The sequence below is a fragment of the Micropterus dolomieu genome, linkage group LG20, assembly GCF_021292245.1.
Source record: "Micropterus dolomieu isolate WLL.071019.BEF.003 ecotype Adirondacks linkage group LG20, ASM2129224v1, whole genome shotgun sequence".
Classification (NCBI taxonomy): Eukaryota; Metazoa; Chordata; class Actinopteri; order Centrarchiformes; family Centrarchidae; genus Micropterus; species Micropterus dolomieu.
Genome location: NC_060169.1, coordinates 1,451,189 through 1,467,455, shown reverse-complemented (window position 1 = coordinate 1,467,455; position 16,267 = coordinate 1,451,189). Strand labels below are relative to the sequence as shown.

The window sequence follows — 16,267 nt, the reverse complement described above, 5'->3', positions numbered from 1 at the left end:
GATAAAGAATCGGATCGTTAAGCAGTCTCAATAAATATCAATAAAAATGAACGATCCCCGTCCCTATTCGTCAGCGTCAACAACATCTAACCAGAGTAAACAGGTCTTGTTTCAATTACAGGTTAAAATAGACTCTAATTTAAAAGCTACAAACACACTATTTGAATGCAAAGTCAGACAATTAAAAGAGCCTCCCGAGTGCATTAAGAAGAATCAGTTGTGAATTAGCACTTGAGAGAAACACAATGGCCTCTGTTTTCTCTCCCCCCTTTTTCTTTTGTCTCCCCGCTCTGCCTTTCAGCCTCCAGGAGCAGAATCCAGCAGAGGAGTCCTTTCAGTTGTTCTTTTCTCCCTCCCCTCGTCGTGTCTTTCAGGCTCAGCGGAAAGAAAGGAGGCTGAATTGGGGCCTAATCTTCTCCTTGTACATGTGAATGTGAATGTGTGCGGCCTCGGATCGTCCTCTCCGCCTGATAAAGAGGGCTGCAGGTGCAGGACGACGACGGGCCATAAAAGAAAAGACAGAAAGAAAGAAAGAAAGAAAGGAAAGAGGCCAGGGCTTTGATGGCACATGCCTGTTCCTGGACGCTGGGCCAAATTTACAACACCCCCAACTCACCATCACCACCAACTGACCCCTTATCCGAATCAGGGGTCTAAGGCAGGGGTCCTAAACTACTTTTGTGCAAGCGCCCAAATTTCTCCAAGCAGACACCGCGCTTAGGCTTAATTAGCATACTAGTGTTTAAAGATTTCAATTTCACAAAATGAATGCTTTACTAGCCCGTATCTGTTGGGGTTTAGGTTTTATTATGTTGTGTTTCACTCTTATTTTGCCATTGTTTGCTAGTTGTTTCACTCCCTGTCCTCCGTGTCCTAGTTCTGTGTTCTCGTTTCGGGTTTGTCTGCTAGTCATGCATGCGCTCCGTGTATAAATATTTGTCATTTCTGCTGATATTTCAGCTGGTATTCATTTTCACTGACACGGGACAGGACTGCTTCATAATTAAGATTTCAGCTGATGTCTTGGCTTTCCATGCCTTTTCTTCATGTGTTCAATACTTTTCCGCTGTGTCATTTCACATTATTTCACATAACTTTGATGGTGGTGACGCAGGTGCAATGGATAAGACTACTAATAATTTTCTCGTGATCTTGAGATAACAAACCACAGCTGAATACAGGATCCAGGACTCGTAATTTGACGATTGTGGGTTCAACTCCTGTTTTCAACAACTTTTTTTTATTATTATCCTCTTCAATAAAGTTGTTATTGAGAGAATCAGGTGGAAGATTATGGCAGGTTGTAATCTTTACTTGCACACTGTGCTCGTAAATCATTTTTTTGTGTATGTAAAATATTTGGCTACTGTTGAATTTAATTGTTGGTCTTCTGGTTTGTATTTCTGTCGTAATGCGACAGAGAGCTTTATGCAAGACTCCTGATTTGAAGTGGGTTTTAATGTCAAAATGTTTTGTGTGTCTTCTGATCTTTCATCTGTAGCCATCTCCATATCTTCCTCCTATATTTTACAGCACTATGTTGCATTGACCCAAACTTGTCACTTTTTGTTCTGTGGTTTTGAAAACATATAATGTGGTAATGTGGACAAACACCATCTGACTTTTTATTGATAACAATACATTTTATTTCTATCGCGCTTTTCAGGACTCAAAGACACATTACAGGTAAAAGCAGAAGTTATGTACATTTAAAGCGATTAAAAACATAAATAGCATAATATAAAATATACAAACAGTAGATAAAAAACATGTGGTGTAGAAATATGTGAGAATAAGTGCCGACCTTACAAATAATGTGACACTATTTGATGTTAAAAGCTAGTCTAAAAATGTGGGTTTTGATAAGTGATTTTAAAGAGTCCATGTCGCTGCAATCTCGGATGTGTATGGGTAAGGAGTTCCAGAGGGAGGGGGCTGCGATGATACCAGGTACGGTGCTTGGTCCTGATTTGTGGTGAGAGGAGGTTTGTGTTGCAGGAGCGGAGGTTGCGGGAGGGACTGTGGTGGTGGAGCAGGTCTGTGAGGTAGGAAGGGGCATAACATACAAGAAAAACTACGCAGCTCTATAATGAATCCGTTCATCTTCAGTTTTTGTTGCTTTAAAGTTTAAGATGAGAGATCTTACGCTCCATACGGGGCGACACATTTCTCCAAAACCTCAGGTGCATAAAACGCTTCAGAACTCTGTTGAAAAACTGTTTTTCTGACCTCACAACTGTGTCTGGTTGAAGAAACAGGAGGGAAGACGAGCAGGTCTGTCAGATGGCGATTGAGTGATCGCTCACCTGCGAGGGAACTTTGACTTGTTGACCCACACTGCTCTCAGGGTGTTGACGCTGCTGCTGGAGAAACTAACCTCAAAGCGGGCGTGAGCTGCAATCGTACTTCAAAGACAACAAAAATGTTGCTAACGGCTGCTGTCACTGGCGAGATTGACTGAAGTGTCTCGCTGTGATCTGATCGGACCGGTGTGGACCAATGGTGTCACTGGAAAAGTTCAGTGGCAGCACCTGAGCAGGTGAAATGAATCACTGCCAGTGAAAGAAAGAAAGCAGTTAGTGATGGATAGTAAGCGTGAAAGTATCTCCAGACATTTAACTTGAACCCCAAGACACTGGCTCAATTACAAGTTCAAGTTTTCACTGATTAGACGCCTGAACCAGACCAGCCGAGCTGCAGAACTGTCATTTTACCTCAACATGTTTAAGATGCCAAACTGAAACATAAGCGGAACTTACCAGGTTACCAGGTTTTAATACCATAATGCTAAACCCGAGGCTAATTGTTTTGCTGATAAACTAAAAACCTGTTTGGGTCAGGTTAGCTAACTGTTAGTAAACTCGTTTAGTTGCTAAAGCAAACAACTAGCTGACCAAAACTGTTTTCACTGCTAAACTTAACCTGAACCTGGTTTCCAAACTTAATATCTAGCTAATATGTTGTAGTTAGCATTCACACATGGCATCACAGGTCACATCAGTGTGTATTTGTTACTGTAAATTTTACTGTTGAAATCCTTTTCTTTGCTTTCCCAGAGTCACAGGAGGAGATACACGTCCATTTCTCTAGCTCCAGGGCGAATTTAGCCTAATTTAAGACTGGAAACGGGGGAAACTGCTAGCTTAGCTCCATGAAAACTGTGATTTACACGTTGTGTCTTGTTAGCCGGCACACATACAAACATTTTAGTTTATAGGTTCAGTGAGTAATGTTTAGGTGGATCTGTTGAAAGAAATTAAATATAATATCCACAACTATATTTTCAGTGGCGTGTAAAGACCTTACATAATGAACCGTTATGTTTTTATTACCTTAGAATGAGACATTCATATCTACAGACACCGCTGGTCCTCTGACATGGAAGGACCCATGCTGAGCCGCCGTGTTTCTACAGTAGCCCAAATGGACAAACTGCTCTACAGAGTGCGTTTCATCACTACGTTGAATACATATGAAGAGGAAAGAAGACGTAGTAGTAGCCGTGGTCGTCTGGTTTGTTAGAAGTAAGACGAGAGGTGAAATTTGGACACAGGAGTTATTTAGCTCAGAGCCGACAGAGCGTGTCGGCCACCGTAACTTCTTCTGCTCGCTTAGAAATGGAGGGGTGAGCGCTGACTGATGCTGCGTTCATGTGGTGGCGGTAATCAGATTTTTTTCCTCCCTAAATCTTCATTGCAAAAAGAAGAATAAAGTGAACATGGGACATGAAGAAGTTTACAGAACAGTATACAAATATATGAGTAGACACAAATAGTCAAAACTTTGCCTGTCTAATTATTTAAAGATATTTAAAGCGATCATATGTTGACAGTTTTCAGCCTTTTTGTTGTTGGATTTAAAAATGAATGTAATGTAGAACCTCATGGAGAAAAAGTACAAAGGTTGTTTTTTTTTACTACTGAATTCACAATTGCTATTAGAATTAATACATTTATTATAAAGTACTTATTTTGTCCAAGGAGCACATGAATGCACAGCGAGCCGTTTGTTGCAGTTTGCAGCCCTCACCACTAGATGCCACTAAAACTAAAATACACATAAGCGTCCCTGCAAGCCGGCGCAGTCTCTGAGCTAAGCCAGGCTAAACTCTCTCTCTCTGTGTCTCTGCTGAGCCTCGTCTCTTGGTTTCCCTTCGGCGCCGTCAGGCAGATCACCAAGAACACAATCTGTCGCGGTGCCGACCGGCTGCCAGCGTCTGAATAAATCATCCGTCTCAGCTAGAGGTGAATCTGTTTGATTTCATGTGTGACCCAAATAACAAGGCTCCCCTCTGAGTGTGTTTGTGACAGAGATAAACCTGGAAGTCTGAATGAGTCCACACATCATTCTTGACCTGCTTTAACTCGTGTCTGACGCTTTAATTACACATTTATTCAGCTTCAGACATGAACACTGCAAACAGGGTTTATTTTCCCTGTTGCAGAAAATGCAAAAACATTGTAATTAAAAGCTTCTATGTTTATTTATAAATCAAATTTAGCTGATGCTTAGTTCCCTTTTGGTCTGAGAGATTGGCAGAACCCTGCATTTAAATTTGTAATCAAGAATTGATCTGGTTACTCAGGAAATTAAAGAGCACAGTTGGTTGGAGTTTACAATCCTAAAATAGCAGTAAAATGACCTATTAATCTATAAATGGAACTTGTCAACTCCACGTTGGCTGACCTGCACTGCAGACAGATGACAAGAGAAATACATTTTTAATGTGACATAACAGGTTTTATTTTTGTAGGTTTGTCCATCATTTGTTTTGGCTGCTAAACTGAAGCAATAATAATTCTGGTTTATTTCATCTGGAGTTTAATGACAGCACTTCTGACCATCTTTCTGTAGTAGTTGGAATTATCAGTTTAGATAAAGAAACTTCTCTGTCCTCAGTTAAAACACTTCTTCACGTCTTCCGTCTCCTCCTCAGTGACCCTCGCTGGTTAGTAGTTTGTTTATTATGATGCTTATTAGCGTTGGTGGTCGCAGGCTGCTGGCACAGCGGCGGCTTCCTCCCCCGCATGTCTGACAATTAGTCATGGGAGGAGGGAGGAGGTGGGGGTGAAGCTGCTGGGAACGGAGGGGGGGGCTTTTATTGCCAATGAATTAGTGTCGTTTTCTTTTCACACGCCCACTAACTAACCCCCCCTCCTCCCCCCTCTCTGCCCACTAAATGGTTTGTGGCAGGCAGCTCCGCCCTCCCATAACGCACCTGTGCATGATGAGGAGGAGGAGGCGTCGGCTGTCGCTCCCTGCAGCCGTCAGGTGGGTTTCAACAGCGCCGTAAACTGTCAGGGTGAACTCCTGAACTCACAGAAAGACTGTAAAGATCCCAGCAGACGCTGTTCTGATCACGCACCAACTCTGATTTTAGGTTTTAAATGATGAGTCGCTGCTTTAAAGTCTTTCGTATTATTAATTTATGTTATTAATAATGGCTGCTGCTCACTAGAGGATTATTAGATCTGAACCGATTTTTAAAAAGAAGGGAATCAAACTGGATGAACTCGAGGCTGAGAAGAGGGAATCAGCAGTTTATACGTTTTACAGAAAAGATACACAACACGCTGGGGACGCTTCCTGCTCAGCTCGCTCTCATTGGCTGCTGCGGGTTTCTGATCGGGGAGCACTCCAATCCAGTCTGCGACCTCCAGGTCCGCGGCCTGAAAGTGACCCCCATGTGCAGAAGAATAATGGCCCTTTCAGATAGGAAGTGATTTGCACTGGCCGCTGGGTTCAGCGCAAAAGCTCAACTACATTGAACTTTGACTGCCGAGTGCGCTCGAGGTCGAGTGATTTAGCTTGTGTAGTGGATGCCCATCGCTAGCTAGCGATGTTTTTGTTTAAGGAGTTGAGGCCCAGATGTTACTTGTGATATTTGAAATGACGTGACTATCCCATCAAAATAAACCACCTGCATTTGGTTTGTATTTATACTTTATAGTTTAATTTATATATTGTTCCATTAGCTGGTGTTGTAACTCTATTGGCTCAGCTTCGTGTGATAAAAGCTGCCTCAGGACTTCTCGCAGCAGCTCCAGTTGTTGCTGTTAAAGAGCTCCGCTTGTATTTGGAGAATGTGCCAGGTGATAACAGACTCTGTCAGGTTTAACGACCTCTGTGTATTTTCACCTCCAGCGTTGCTTTTCTTTTTTCCTGTGTGCGACAACTTTAATTTACGGCCTCATTCAGGAATCTTATCTGCAGCGGTCGACCATAAACTAACACCTAACAACGACACTTCAAAGCTGCAGCGAGAGGCCGAGGTGCCAAAAAGCAGCCCGGCGCTTTAAGGGAAAAGATGTGCAGACTGATGAGGTGTCGTAGATTACTGTTGGGAGGAAAGGAGGACTTACTGAAAGAAAAGGAGCTAAATGTTCCTGCAGGTGGGGGAAAGGCCACAGCAGCCCTGGGGGCCTTTGGGGCAGTTTTAACATGGAAACCAGCTTCCACGTCGGGTTCAACAGGTAACTCGGATCAGATATTTCCTCCAGTTCACATATTCTGAAACAACCGTTCATTCAGATCGTCTGAAAAGTGATGGCCCTTAAATGCATAATGTATTTATTGAGGGCAGAGAAGAGGAGTTTAAAGCCTCCTGCTGCTGGATGCCAGGAATAAAATCACTCACTTCTTGTCACTGAGGATCCTTCCACACGACTACGTCTTTGTTTTAAAACTCAGACCTTCTGCTACGTTTCCTCCTCCCGTCCAGACTAAAACGGCGAATCCCAACATCTAAAACTCCGGGGTAGCGTGTTAATGCTGACAGGTGAAAATACAGTTTGGCTTCCTGATGGGGCTGGACAGTATGGCCAAAAATGTTATCACGATTAAAACATTTCATATCATTTGATATTGAAAATTATCACGATAAATGTCACATCGTTATTTCTTTCAAGTTTACAGGCTGATTTTTGATCCTGAGGGAAAATTGAAGAAACCAGATGGTTAATTATGTGGTTTAACTTTTCTTAAACACTTGATGCCAAACAAATCACAAATCTGAGGTAGAACATTCAAAACTATTATGATAAAATCTGTTTTCAACAAATATGATAAGTAAATCTTTTAACGCGATGCTGCTGACTAGGGCTGAACACACAGAGTTTCAGTTTGGTATTTTTACTAAAATATTCTGTACCAAGAGAATTGGTCAGATTTTAAAGGATGCACGACTCGGTTTGAACTCGTCACTGTGCGTAGGTATTTTAATTATTTTATTTATCGATGCATAAATGAAATTTATGTGGTCGTTGTTGTCCACTGTAATGTTTTCGATGCTGCTGTTGTGTCGAGGTCGCTCGTGTAAAAGAGATCATGGATCTTACCTGGTTAAATATGGTTTAAATAAAATAAAAGTCTCCTCCTGAGAATTTATGCATATTTCATGTTTCAGTCGAGCGGAACCGGACGGGACACGACTCAGGTCTGAAATACCACAAACACCATTAAAGTTAAATATCAGCTGGACGTCTGATGGCGGCGGCGGCCTTTTCACTCACCGAGCGTTGGGCTGCAATTAATCACGAGCCCCTCGCTGTCCCTTGTGTTCATTAATTAGAGACTTCAGGGAGAGGCGTGACAGCGAGGTGTCCCCGAACCTCTCACCAAAACACTAATTAACAAACTGTTTCGGCGTACAGGCAGCCCCGTGGAGAGAGATCAGACCGAGGAGGAGAACGAGAAGAAACGGGAACGAAGAAGAACACGATGGTGGTGATGATGATGACACGCCAGTGCACAGAGCGTCCCGCCCCCGTCCCCGCCAGCCAGACGGCAACATGGGTTATTTACACTGATGAATGAATTGAGCAGATGATGAAACGCTGTGAAAGAAGATGAAGATTCTTACAGTCATCATTAGGACATGAAGACACGAGCGTCACACGGCGGGAGGAGAGAGACAAACCTACTCATTACAAATCTAAAAGAAATGTCACTTTTATCAGCTTGTAGCATCTTTAGCTCACCGAAACACTTCTTTGGGCCTTTCATGAAGTTTTTCCCTTTTGGGATGTGAGGAAGGGAGAATGTGAAAAAGCTTTAAAGCTGTACTGGTGCCGAACTACAGAAACTATCTAACCTGCAGATTCAATCTTAGCTGCAATCAGGGTTAGAAGAAAAGCTCTAACATATTAACAGTTCCTAAATCTATGTTCCCATCCCAATTTAAGATCAGAAGAGTGTATTACATCCTCACTTCCCTAAATTTTACATAAGCTGTCCTAACTTTCGCTGTTCCACCAGGTGGTGTTTGCCAACTTTGCTAATCCACATGGCTGCTCTTTTACTTCTTTAACGAAGTCAACAAAACGGCAGCAGGTGGAACTTGTGAAAGGTTTATGGCAGATCCTACCGACGGGTTTGATGACTAAACACCCGTTAGCAGCGAGTCTGCAGGCGGTGTAACGCTAGATAACGTCTCATTTTATAATATAAAATTAAGGCTATATTTAACAAACGTATCCTAACGCAAGTCTTCGGGAAAATTATGAAAAACATGGTAACGTTAGCTCACAGCAGGGATGGAAATTAACACCCGCCAAATGCGGGTGGATTTTCTGTTTGGCGGCCAAATGGTGGCGGGTAAATATATTCTGCATATAATCGTTATTTGGCAGCAATTAGCAGCAGACCAGCGTTTTTGCTGGTTGTGTGTCGCACTTAAATTAGGTCTCCGAAGTACCAAGGAATCTAAAATCGTGTAACACACTGACTAGGGGCGTTCATTGGTTGTTGTTTATGTTCTTTTCATGTTACTTGTGTTTGATTGGTGTATATTTGTAAGGGGTGGGCGGAGGGGAGAGTGCGAGTGAAGTCAATGAAGCCATATGAAGCCATAGGGCGTATAAAAAGTGTTGATCCCACAAAATCTATGATGCTGTGGCACCAGGACTCTGTCTGAACCAGGACTCTGTCTGAACCAGGACTCTGTCTGAACCAGAAAGTGAGCAGTCTGATGAGGTTTAAGTTGAATGATAAATAAGCATCTTGTAAGTTTATAAACCAATTTACTGTTATGTTTTAAGTACATTTAATAGCAATAAAATAATTTTGCTTCAAATTTCACTCTGGCCTCTTCTTTAAGTTTGTATTTGAAATGTTTGGCTGCTGGATTTTTTTTATCTACCAGTTAATTTCCAGTCAGTTCCTGGTGTGCAGCTTTTGTTACCTTTATAATTTGCTTTCCTGAGGAGACCCAGAGTACGGGTTTCTGCCGGTGACGGAGCCCAGGAGGAGCCACCACTTCTGCTCATTGGACACAAGAGCTTCTCTTCAAATCACCTGTTAGTGTAATTATTTTTCTTTTTGATAGCACTGTGTCTGCTATCTTAGCCCACTCTCTTTCTTTTATCTCCTGAGTAACGCGTTGTAACTTTGGATTCCTCAACAGGTTACCAACACCTCTGACTCATCTGTCTTGATGTTTAATGCCTTTTCAATTATATATTTCAGTATGTTTTAATTTGCTTAGTTTGGCAAGATAAGAAAAAAGTAGGAGTGGCATCGGTTGGTAGGTAACAGACATTGATAAACGATGTCGGATTGAGTATTTAGGATTTCCTAATCTGAGCTAAAATAGGCTTCCTAAAGTTAGTTTTCTTCTGTAATACCAAATTAGACTCTTCCTATCTTAACTTAAAGGTTCAGTGTTTTAGTGTATCTAGTGGTGAGGGTTACAAATTGCATTCAGAGATTCACATTCTCACTCCCTCTCATATGGACGCTTGGTCAAAATCAAAAATCGCTTTTTGCCATGTACTGTAGGCTCCGCGGTCAAGTTAGCAAGAATAAATGTGCAAAGTACGGTTAGACTTTCAAAATAAAACGAGTGGTTGAAGTCGTGGATTTACAACCTGATCGCATCTCACGCGTCACATATACACGCTTTGGAAAAGCCGTGTCTATTGTACGCAAATATTTTGCGTGTATATGATACGCTGGAATAATAGCATTGCAACACAAATGAGTCGACATGCAAATATTTAGGTTTAGGCACTAACTAATGCCATGTGTTTTTTTTAATTTATTTATAGAGTTTAAGTTTACAGAGACCGTGCACATTGATAAACATTTCTGTAAATGTGCCAGTTTAGCCAGCTTGGCTAATGTTCGACTGTAGTCCCTGCAGGTGTTATCGAGGTTAGGGAAGTTGCCTCGGTGGGGACTCCTTAAACAAAAACATCGCTAGCTAGCTAGTTAGTTAGTTCCCCCGGGGCGTCAGATACACACATGGCCTGGATGCGTCTCACACACATGTACCTGGGGGCGTCCACTATTCACGCAAACTCGCCGTTTTGCATACAATAGACACGACTTTTCCAAAGCTATTGTGCAGACGCACACGCTGTTCAGGCAACACAAAGGAGGTTAAACGGTCGACATGCATATTTAATTAATGATGGTTAAGTTTAGCAACAAAGTACATCGAGGGGGATGTCAGAGCTAGCATCGTTAGCTAGTTTGCTACTTGAACTTTAATGTAGCTACTGCTATGCAGCTAACATTAGTAATGATGTAGCAACTAATGTAATGTGACTTAACGTAGCAGCTAATGCTAACGCTATAAAGCTAAACGATGTAGCATGATAACTTACGTAACATTAATAAAAACCATAAACTAACGTTGTGAAGTTATTGTTTCACTCGGGAACCGAACGCCGGTCTCCTGGATCAAGGACCACCTTACTATCCACCCGACCACCCCTCCACCACCTCAGTGTCGGACTTTCATGGCTGTTTACATCCCACACAGGCTGATTTTACCTGCGACAGTAGGCACAAAATGGCCCGCAGTTTCTGCACAATACAAGTCAGTGCAGCCTAAACGGCGTGAAATGACATGCAAACTGCAAAGAATCCGTTGGAATACCACGCCAAATGACTTAAGAAATCTGCCCGTTATTCATACACCTTGGCTTTAAAGTTGTTCAACATATATATGTTCCTTCAGACCCTCGACATGGATCATGATGCGTCAGCTTCAGCTGTAACTCGACACAGCGGCTGTAAGAGAGTGAACAGGAAACACTAAGGTTGATATCAATTTTACATTTAAATGGAGAGCAGGATTGATGGACTAACAATAAAGATATAGACGAGGTCATTGTTGCATTTAAATCCACTGAAGGGCTATTGCAGAAATAGAAACAAAAAGGGGGTTTTCATTCTAACTTGTAAAGTTTCAGTCTCCAGAATGTAAATTGGTCAATAGATCAGTGACAACAAGTGAGTGAACGACTGTCATTTGAATTCGAGTAGAGCCGACCCCTCCTCCTCCTCCTCCTCCTCCTCCTCCTCTCCCACCTTGTACGCTTAATGCCTCGGTGTGTATTTTACTGCTAACACTTGATTACTTTTACCTCAGTAAATATTTGACAGTTTCTTCTGTTGGAGTATTTTTAAGTCTTTCGCTCGTCTGGAATGTCAACAGCAGCAGGCGAGAGTTTTCCTGTTTAAATGTCATTTGTTTTACTTGTGTGTGGTCACAAAGCTCAGGGGGAGGGGGGGGGGCGTTCACAAAGTGACATTTTTATGGTAACAGTCGCCGTCTCTCGGCAACACACTCAAAGACCTATACACAGTGACGGCACACAATTGTGTTTGGCACCAGGGAAGTGTTAACTGGCTAATCCCTTACGGCCGCCCAGACGCTGCCTGCTGCTAATTCACCGCTCTCCACAAACCGGCCAGTGTTTACACACCAGACCTCCGTCACTCTGGAAGAATAGAAAGCTCTTCAGACGAGCTTTTCTCTCTGCAGAAGAGCTGTCTGTCGTCTTTCAGCGTTTAGAGAGAAACTGCAGCAGAGAGTCGATTAAACTGAACGGACACGCCGAGAGAGAAACCTGACGCTATCAGACACACGTTAACCTCCCAGAGTCTGCAGGGTTAAACTCAGTAACTTGAAAGTACAGCGTCTGTTTGGGAATGTATACTTTTACATTTATTTATTTTTGTATGTTTAACCAAGAAGAAACCCAGTGAGATATAATCTCACAGGCCAAGAAAGGCAGCAAAACAGCATGACAACACATACGACACTTCAACACATTAAAACATCTTGTATATACGCTGAAAGAATCCAGCCAATGAGAAACACTCCCCATTAAGGACATCTGCAGCCAGGAAGCCACGAACTTAAGTCCCCAAGTGGATCCAGCTCTCTTTTAGGAGACTCTTCTGTAAGGAGTTCCATGTTGAGGGTGCACAATATGACTTTTAAAAGCCTGCTTGACCGTGTTCGGTAACTACTGACCGCAAAGATAAAGAGGCCACAAAGTTAATTTAGTAATTTACAAAGGATTGTCTTGTAGATTAAAACACCCAGGTGTAACGGTCTACGTGGAGCTGCAGAAGGCCACTCCTCCAGTTTGTATAAACCGACGGATGGACGATCTGGCGTTTGTGAGAACGTGCAACACTGCATGCACGGACAGCAGATCCCCACAGTCAGTCACAGGCGAGAAGCTGGCTCGAACAAGTTCCTCTGTAGCTTCAGGGGGGAAACAGGACTTGCTACAGAAATATAAACCTAATCTCATCTATGTTGTGTACACTGAAGGCAAACTGATCGTTCATCCAAATACGAAGATACACTTTGTTTGTTTTAGCGTGACGAGACTCTCCACAATCAGAGAGCGAGCTCTAGTGAAAGTCATGAATTTGGCTTTTTGGACATTTATATGAACTAATTTGTTTCAGGTTTAAAAGGAAACATGTTGGACATAGTGAGCCATCTAAACTTTATGCACACGTTACGCTGTTTAATAATCTTACTGAAAGTATAATAACAAACGTTGTTCTACTCTGCAGACTTACCAGATGCATAGCTGCGGTTCACACAGACTCCACTGTGTTTATTGTAAAATATGATCAACAATGAGGTTGACGACAGCGATTACATCTTCAAATCTTCCTCACAGACTTGTCCCATGTAATGCAGATAAAACGTCTCCACATGTGCATTTTTATATTCATTTTAAAAGCAGGGATTTGAATTAGAGTCTAGGAAAGTGGAGATGTAAGACTTGTGGTTAGATGCTAACTGCGTTTCATTAGCTCTGTACCCGTAACTCTGCATAAAGACAATAAAGTTGAATCTAATCTTTAAATCCATCCATCGAAATGATGCATTGTTCATTTTCACAGCGGCAGAGGAAGCAATCAGATGCTCCACTGCAAGTATTAGTATGTAGGTACAATCAGCAAAATGTACGCTTTATGCTGAAACTATAATATATTGTATTATTATAATCAATGTATTCATGCATAGTTTGCATTTTACTCTCTGCCAGGACAGTTTATTTATTAGTTTTTTTATTTCTTTTGCACAAAATGTGAACATTGAAGGTTAGTTTTGCTCTGTTCATTTAAAAGCGGCTAAATAAATATTTTAAAACACCCGTTTCTTTTGTTTTTCTGTCCACGTGTCCTGCAGGCGTGTAACAGGCACAAAGTCAAGTTCTATATATTTAACAGAATCTGTGGGGAAAGTGCTCAGATAGAATAACTCAGACTGCTGCCAGAAATTTACAGTGAAATGTAATAACAAATATGTGACAGGTGAAAAATGCTGTACCTCCAGCGTTCAGATCAGTCGTATTAATAAAGGAACATCTTATCTTGAAGTGATTTACACGTCACATGTTCCAACATGTTGGGAAAATTCTCCATCAGGCGGGAGAAACAGACCTCACAGCTGATTTATGAATGTAAGTCACGTAAAGAGAACTCGTGTTAACTGACTTACATGTTTTTTTATTAGAACAGAAAAAAATCCCTGTTCATATTTTGGTCAAATCATAATTTTCTCATTAAGTTAGAAAATTATGTTTTCATATTTGGGTCGATATTTAAACCAGAACGTTTCATTCTCTCTCCACCTTTTATTAAAGCTATTTTAAATTATATTTGAAAGCTGAAACCAGGCTGCGTCTCCGAGCTCCTGAAAACTGGACATTTTGGAATATTTGCTCTCAGACTAAATAAATTGAGTAAAAATTTAAGTTTCTGCTTGTGAAATGTGGAGAAGAAGAAGAAAATCTTCCAAAATGTAAAATACATAAATAAATAACAGTGCGTTTGTGTGTGTGAGAGAGAGAGAATAACAGGCCTCTTCTATTTTTCCCAGGAAGGTTTTTTTAATGGATCAGGATGAGCAGACAGAGCGCAGGGAATAAAAAGCCCGTTGTGTTCATGCTTTATGCTTTCAGCCCCTAAAATAAAAAAAAATGTAAAAAATTACAAACACTGGATTATTTTTTCTTTTTCAGACAGTCAGGAGGAGCATGCGGCAGTACAAACACACAGACAGCGGGTCATTTTACAGCTTTAAATGAAACCAACACGGCTCAATAAAAAACATCTATTTCCTTTTTTTAGAAAGTGCATCGGAGACAGCAGATCTTTGCATTCATGGTCAGACATCTCCAGAAACCTCTGACATAAATATATGATATTTCATTTTCTCATCTCTGCCATGTGGACCATAAAATAAAAATAAACACAATATTAAAATAGGAAGAGAAAAGACTGGGTATTTATTTGGTTCACTAAATGCTTGTTTGCATTTTTATAGTTGAGTTTTTGTTCAGAAGACAAATTCTGCAAGTGCAAAACATTTTTCTTCCTTTTGAGTTTAACTTTTTGTTTTGGGGGCCAGAAAAGAAACAGCAGAGAGGCCTAAAATCTTTTAAAAAGTCATTAATCTAAAGAGTTCTCTTTCACTTTGAGGAGAAAAGGCTGCAAACACAAAAGATCTGGATCATTTGTCAGACCCGATCAGACCGGGAGCAGCAGTCTGCTGTGGAGGAACAGAAACTGGGATTTTAGTTTCTGACACTGACTCACAGGGAAAACTAATTATGGAAAATCTTCAGGCTGTAATGAGCCTGTTGTTGTTGACCGGAGGTCAGAGGTCAACCTGCTGTTTCTCTGCATGATGGAGGTGTGATGGATGAATTTCTTTCTTTTCAGAAATAAAAACACAATAAAGAAAAAAAATCCTAATAATTAAACCACATCCCAGCATCTGTCCTGGAGAGGAAACTTTGTCATTTTCCCCTTTTCAGAGAGTTTTTATTTTATTTTATAAAAAGAGAACAGAGTCCGAGTCCAGTCAGTGCACCGCCACCGCGGAGGCCGAGGAGGACAGCACCTCTCCGGGTCCTTCGGGGCTGCTCTGGCCGGTGGCTGTCTGCGGAGAGGTGGGGCTCAGAGACTGGGGCGAGTTCGCGAGGAAGGCCGGAATGTGCGTGTGCAGCCCCGGCAGGCCGGGCATTGAGCCGGGCGTGGGTTTGATGGGCACCGGGATGGCGGGCAGAGTCTGGCCCCCGTGACAGATGGACTTGAGCGGCACGCCGTAGGCTGAGTAGTCGCCGGTGGCCATGGAGATGGGGGCCGCTGTGTCCATCATCCCGGAGCCGTACATGTGCGGCCAGGCCGGGGTCAGCTGGCTGTGGAGCGGGTACCCGGTGGTGGAGAAGGCCGCCAGCCCGCCCGGCATCTTGTACTCTCTGGCGATGATGTTCTCGATGGCGAACGGGTGTTTGAAGCTGGACGGCTGGGACACCGGGCTCAGGTTGTACCCGCCCGTCATCTGCGGGAGGTGCGCGGCGGCGTGCAGCGCGCTGAGCCGCAGCTTGGCCTGCTGCTGCAGGTAGTGGGCCGCGTCCTGCTGCGGCTTGCTGGGCGCCAGCGGGTCCGTGGCCTGCATGCCGCCCACTTTAAAGCGCTTCCTGCGCCGCAGAAAACTCCCGTTCTCAAACATGTCGCCGCAGCTCGGGTGCAGAGCCCAAAAGCTGCCCTTACCGGGCTGATCCGGTCTGCGGGGGATCTTAATGAAGCAGTCATTGAAGGAGAGGTTGTGCCGCAGGGAGTTCTGCCACCGCTGCGTGTTCTCCCGGTAGTAAGGGAACCGGTCCATGATGAACTTGTAAATCTCACTGAGGGGGAGCATCTTCTCCGGGCAGCTCTGGATGGCCATGGCCGTGAGGGAGATGTAGGAGTACGGAGGCTTCTGGTCGCTGTACGTGTTCCTCCCCGGGCGAGGCATTATTCTGCCGGACCGGACCGGATGAGTTCAGTCTCAGTGTGCAGAGAGCAGTAAAGACTCGCCTCACTTTCCCAAAGTTTGTCCAAACAGTTCCAACTCTTTAAAACGCCGTTACGCACGGAGAGAAGCTCGTCTGGTGTTTGGCACGCATGGTCCCGCGTCTGACACGCAGCTCCGCCGACAAGTTGAGGAGAAGTTAAA

At 42.9% G+C, this 16,267-nt stretch overlaps 1 protein-coding gene across 1 annotated transcript; it reads right to left on the bottom strand.

The window, feature by feature from the left end:
* Positions 1-14,538: 14,538 nt before the first annotated feature.
* Positions 14,539-16,066, bottom strand: LOC123959144 (forkhead box protein B1-like). Its single transcript, XM_046033044.1, has one exon. The coding sequence runs from the start codon at positions 16,064-16,066 to the stop codon at positions 15,131-15,133; it is 936 nt and encodes a 311-aa protein (XP_045889000.1). The 3' UTR covers positions 14,539-15,130.
* Positions 16,067-16,267: the final 201 nt, after the last annotated feature.

Excerpts from the sequence above, each read along its gene's own strand:
- LOC123959144 (XM_046033044.1), bottom strand. The coding sequence starts at position 16,066 with ATGCCTCGCCCGGGGAGGAACACGTACAGCGACCAGAAGCCTCCGTAC.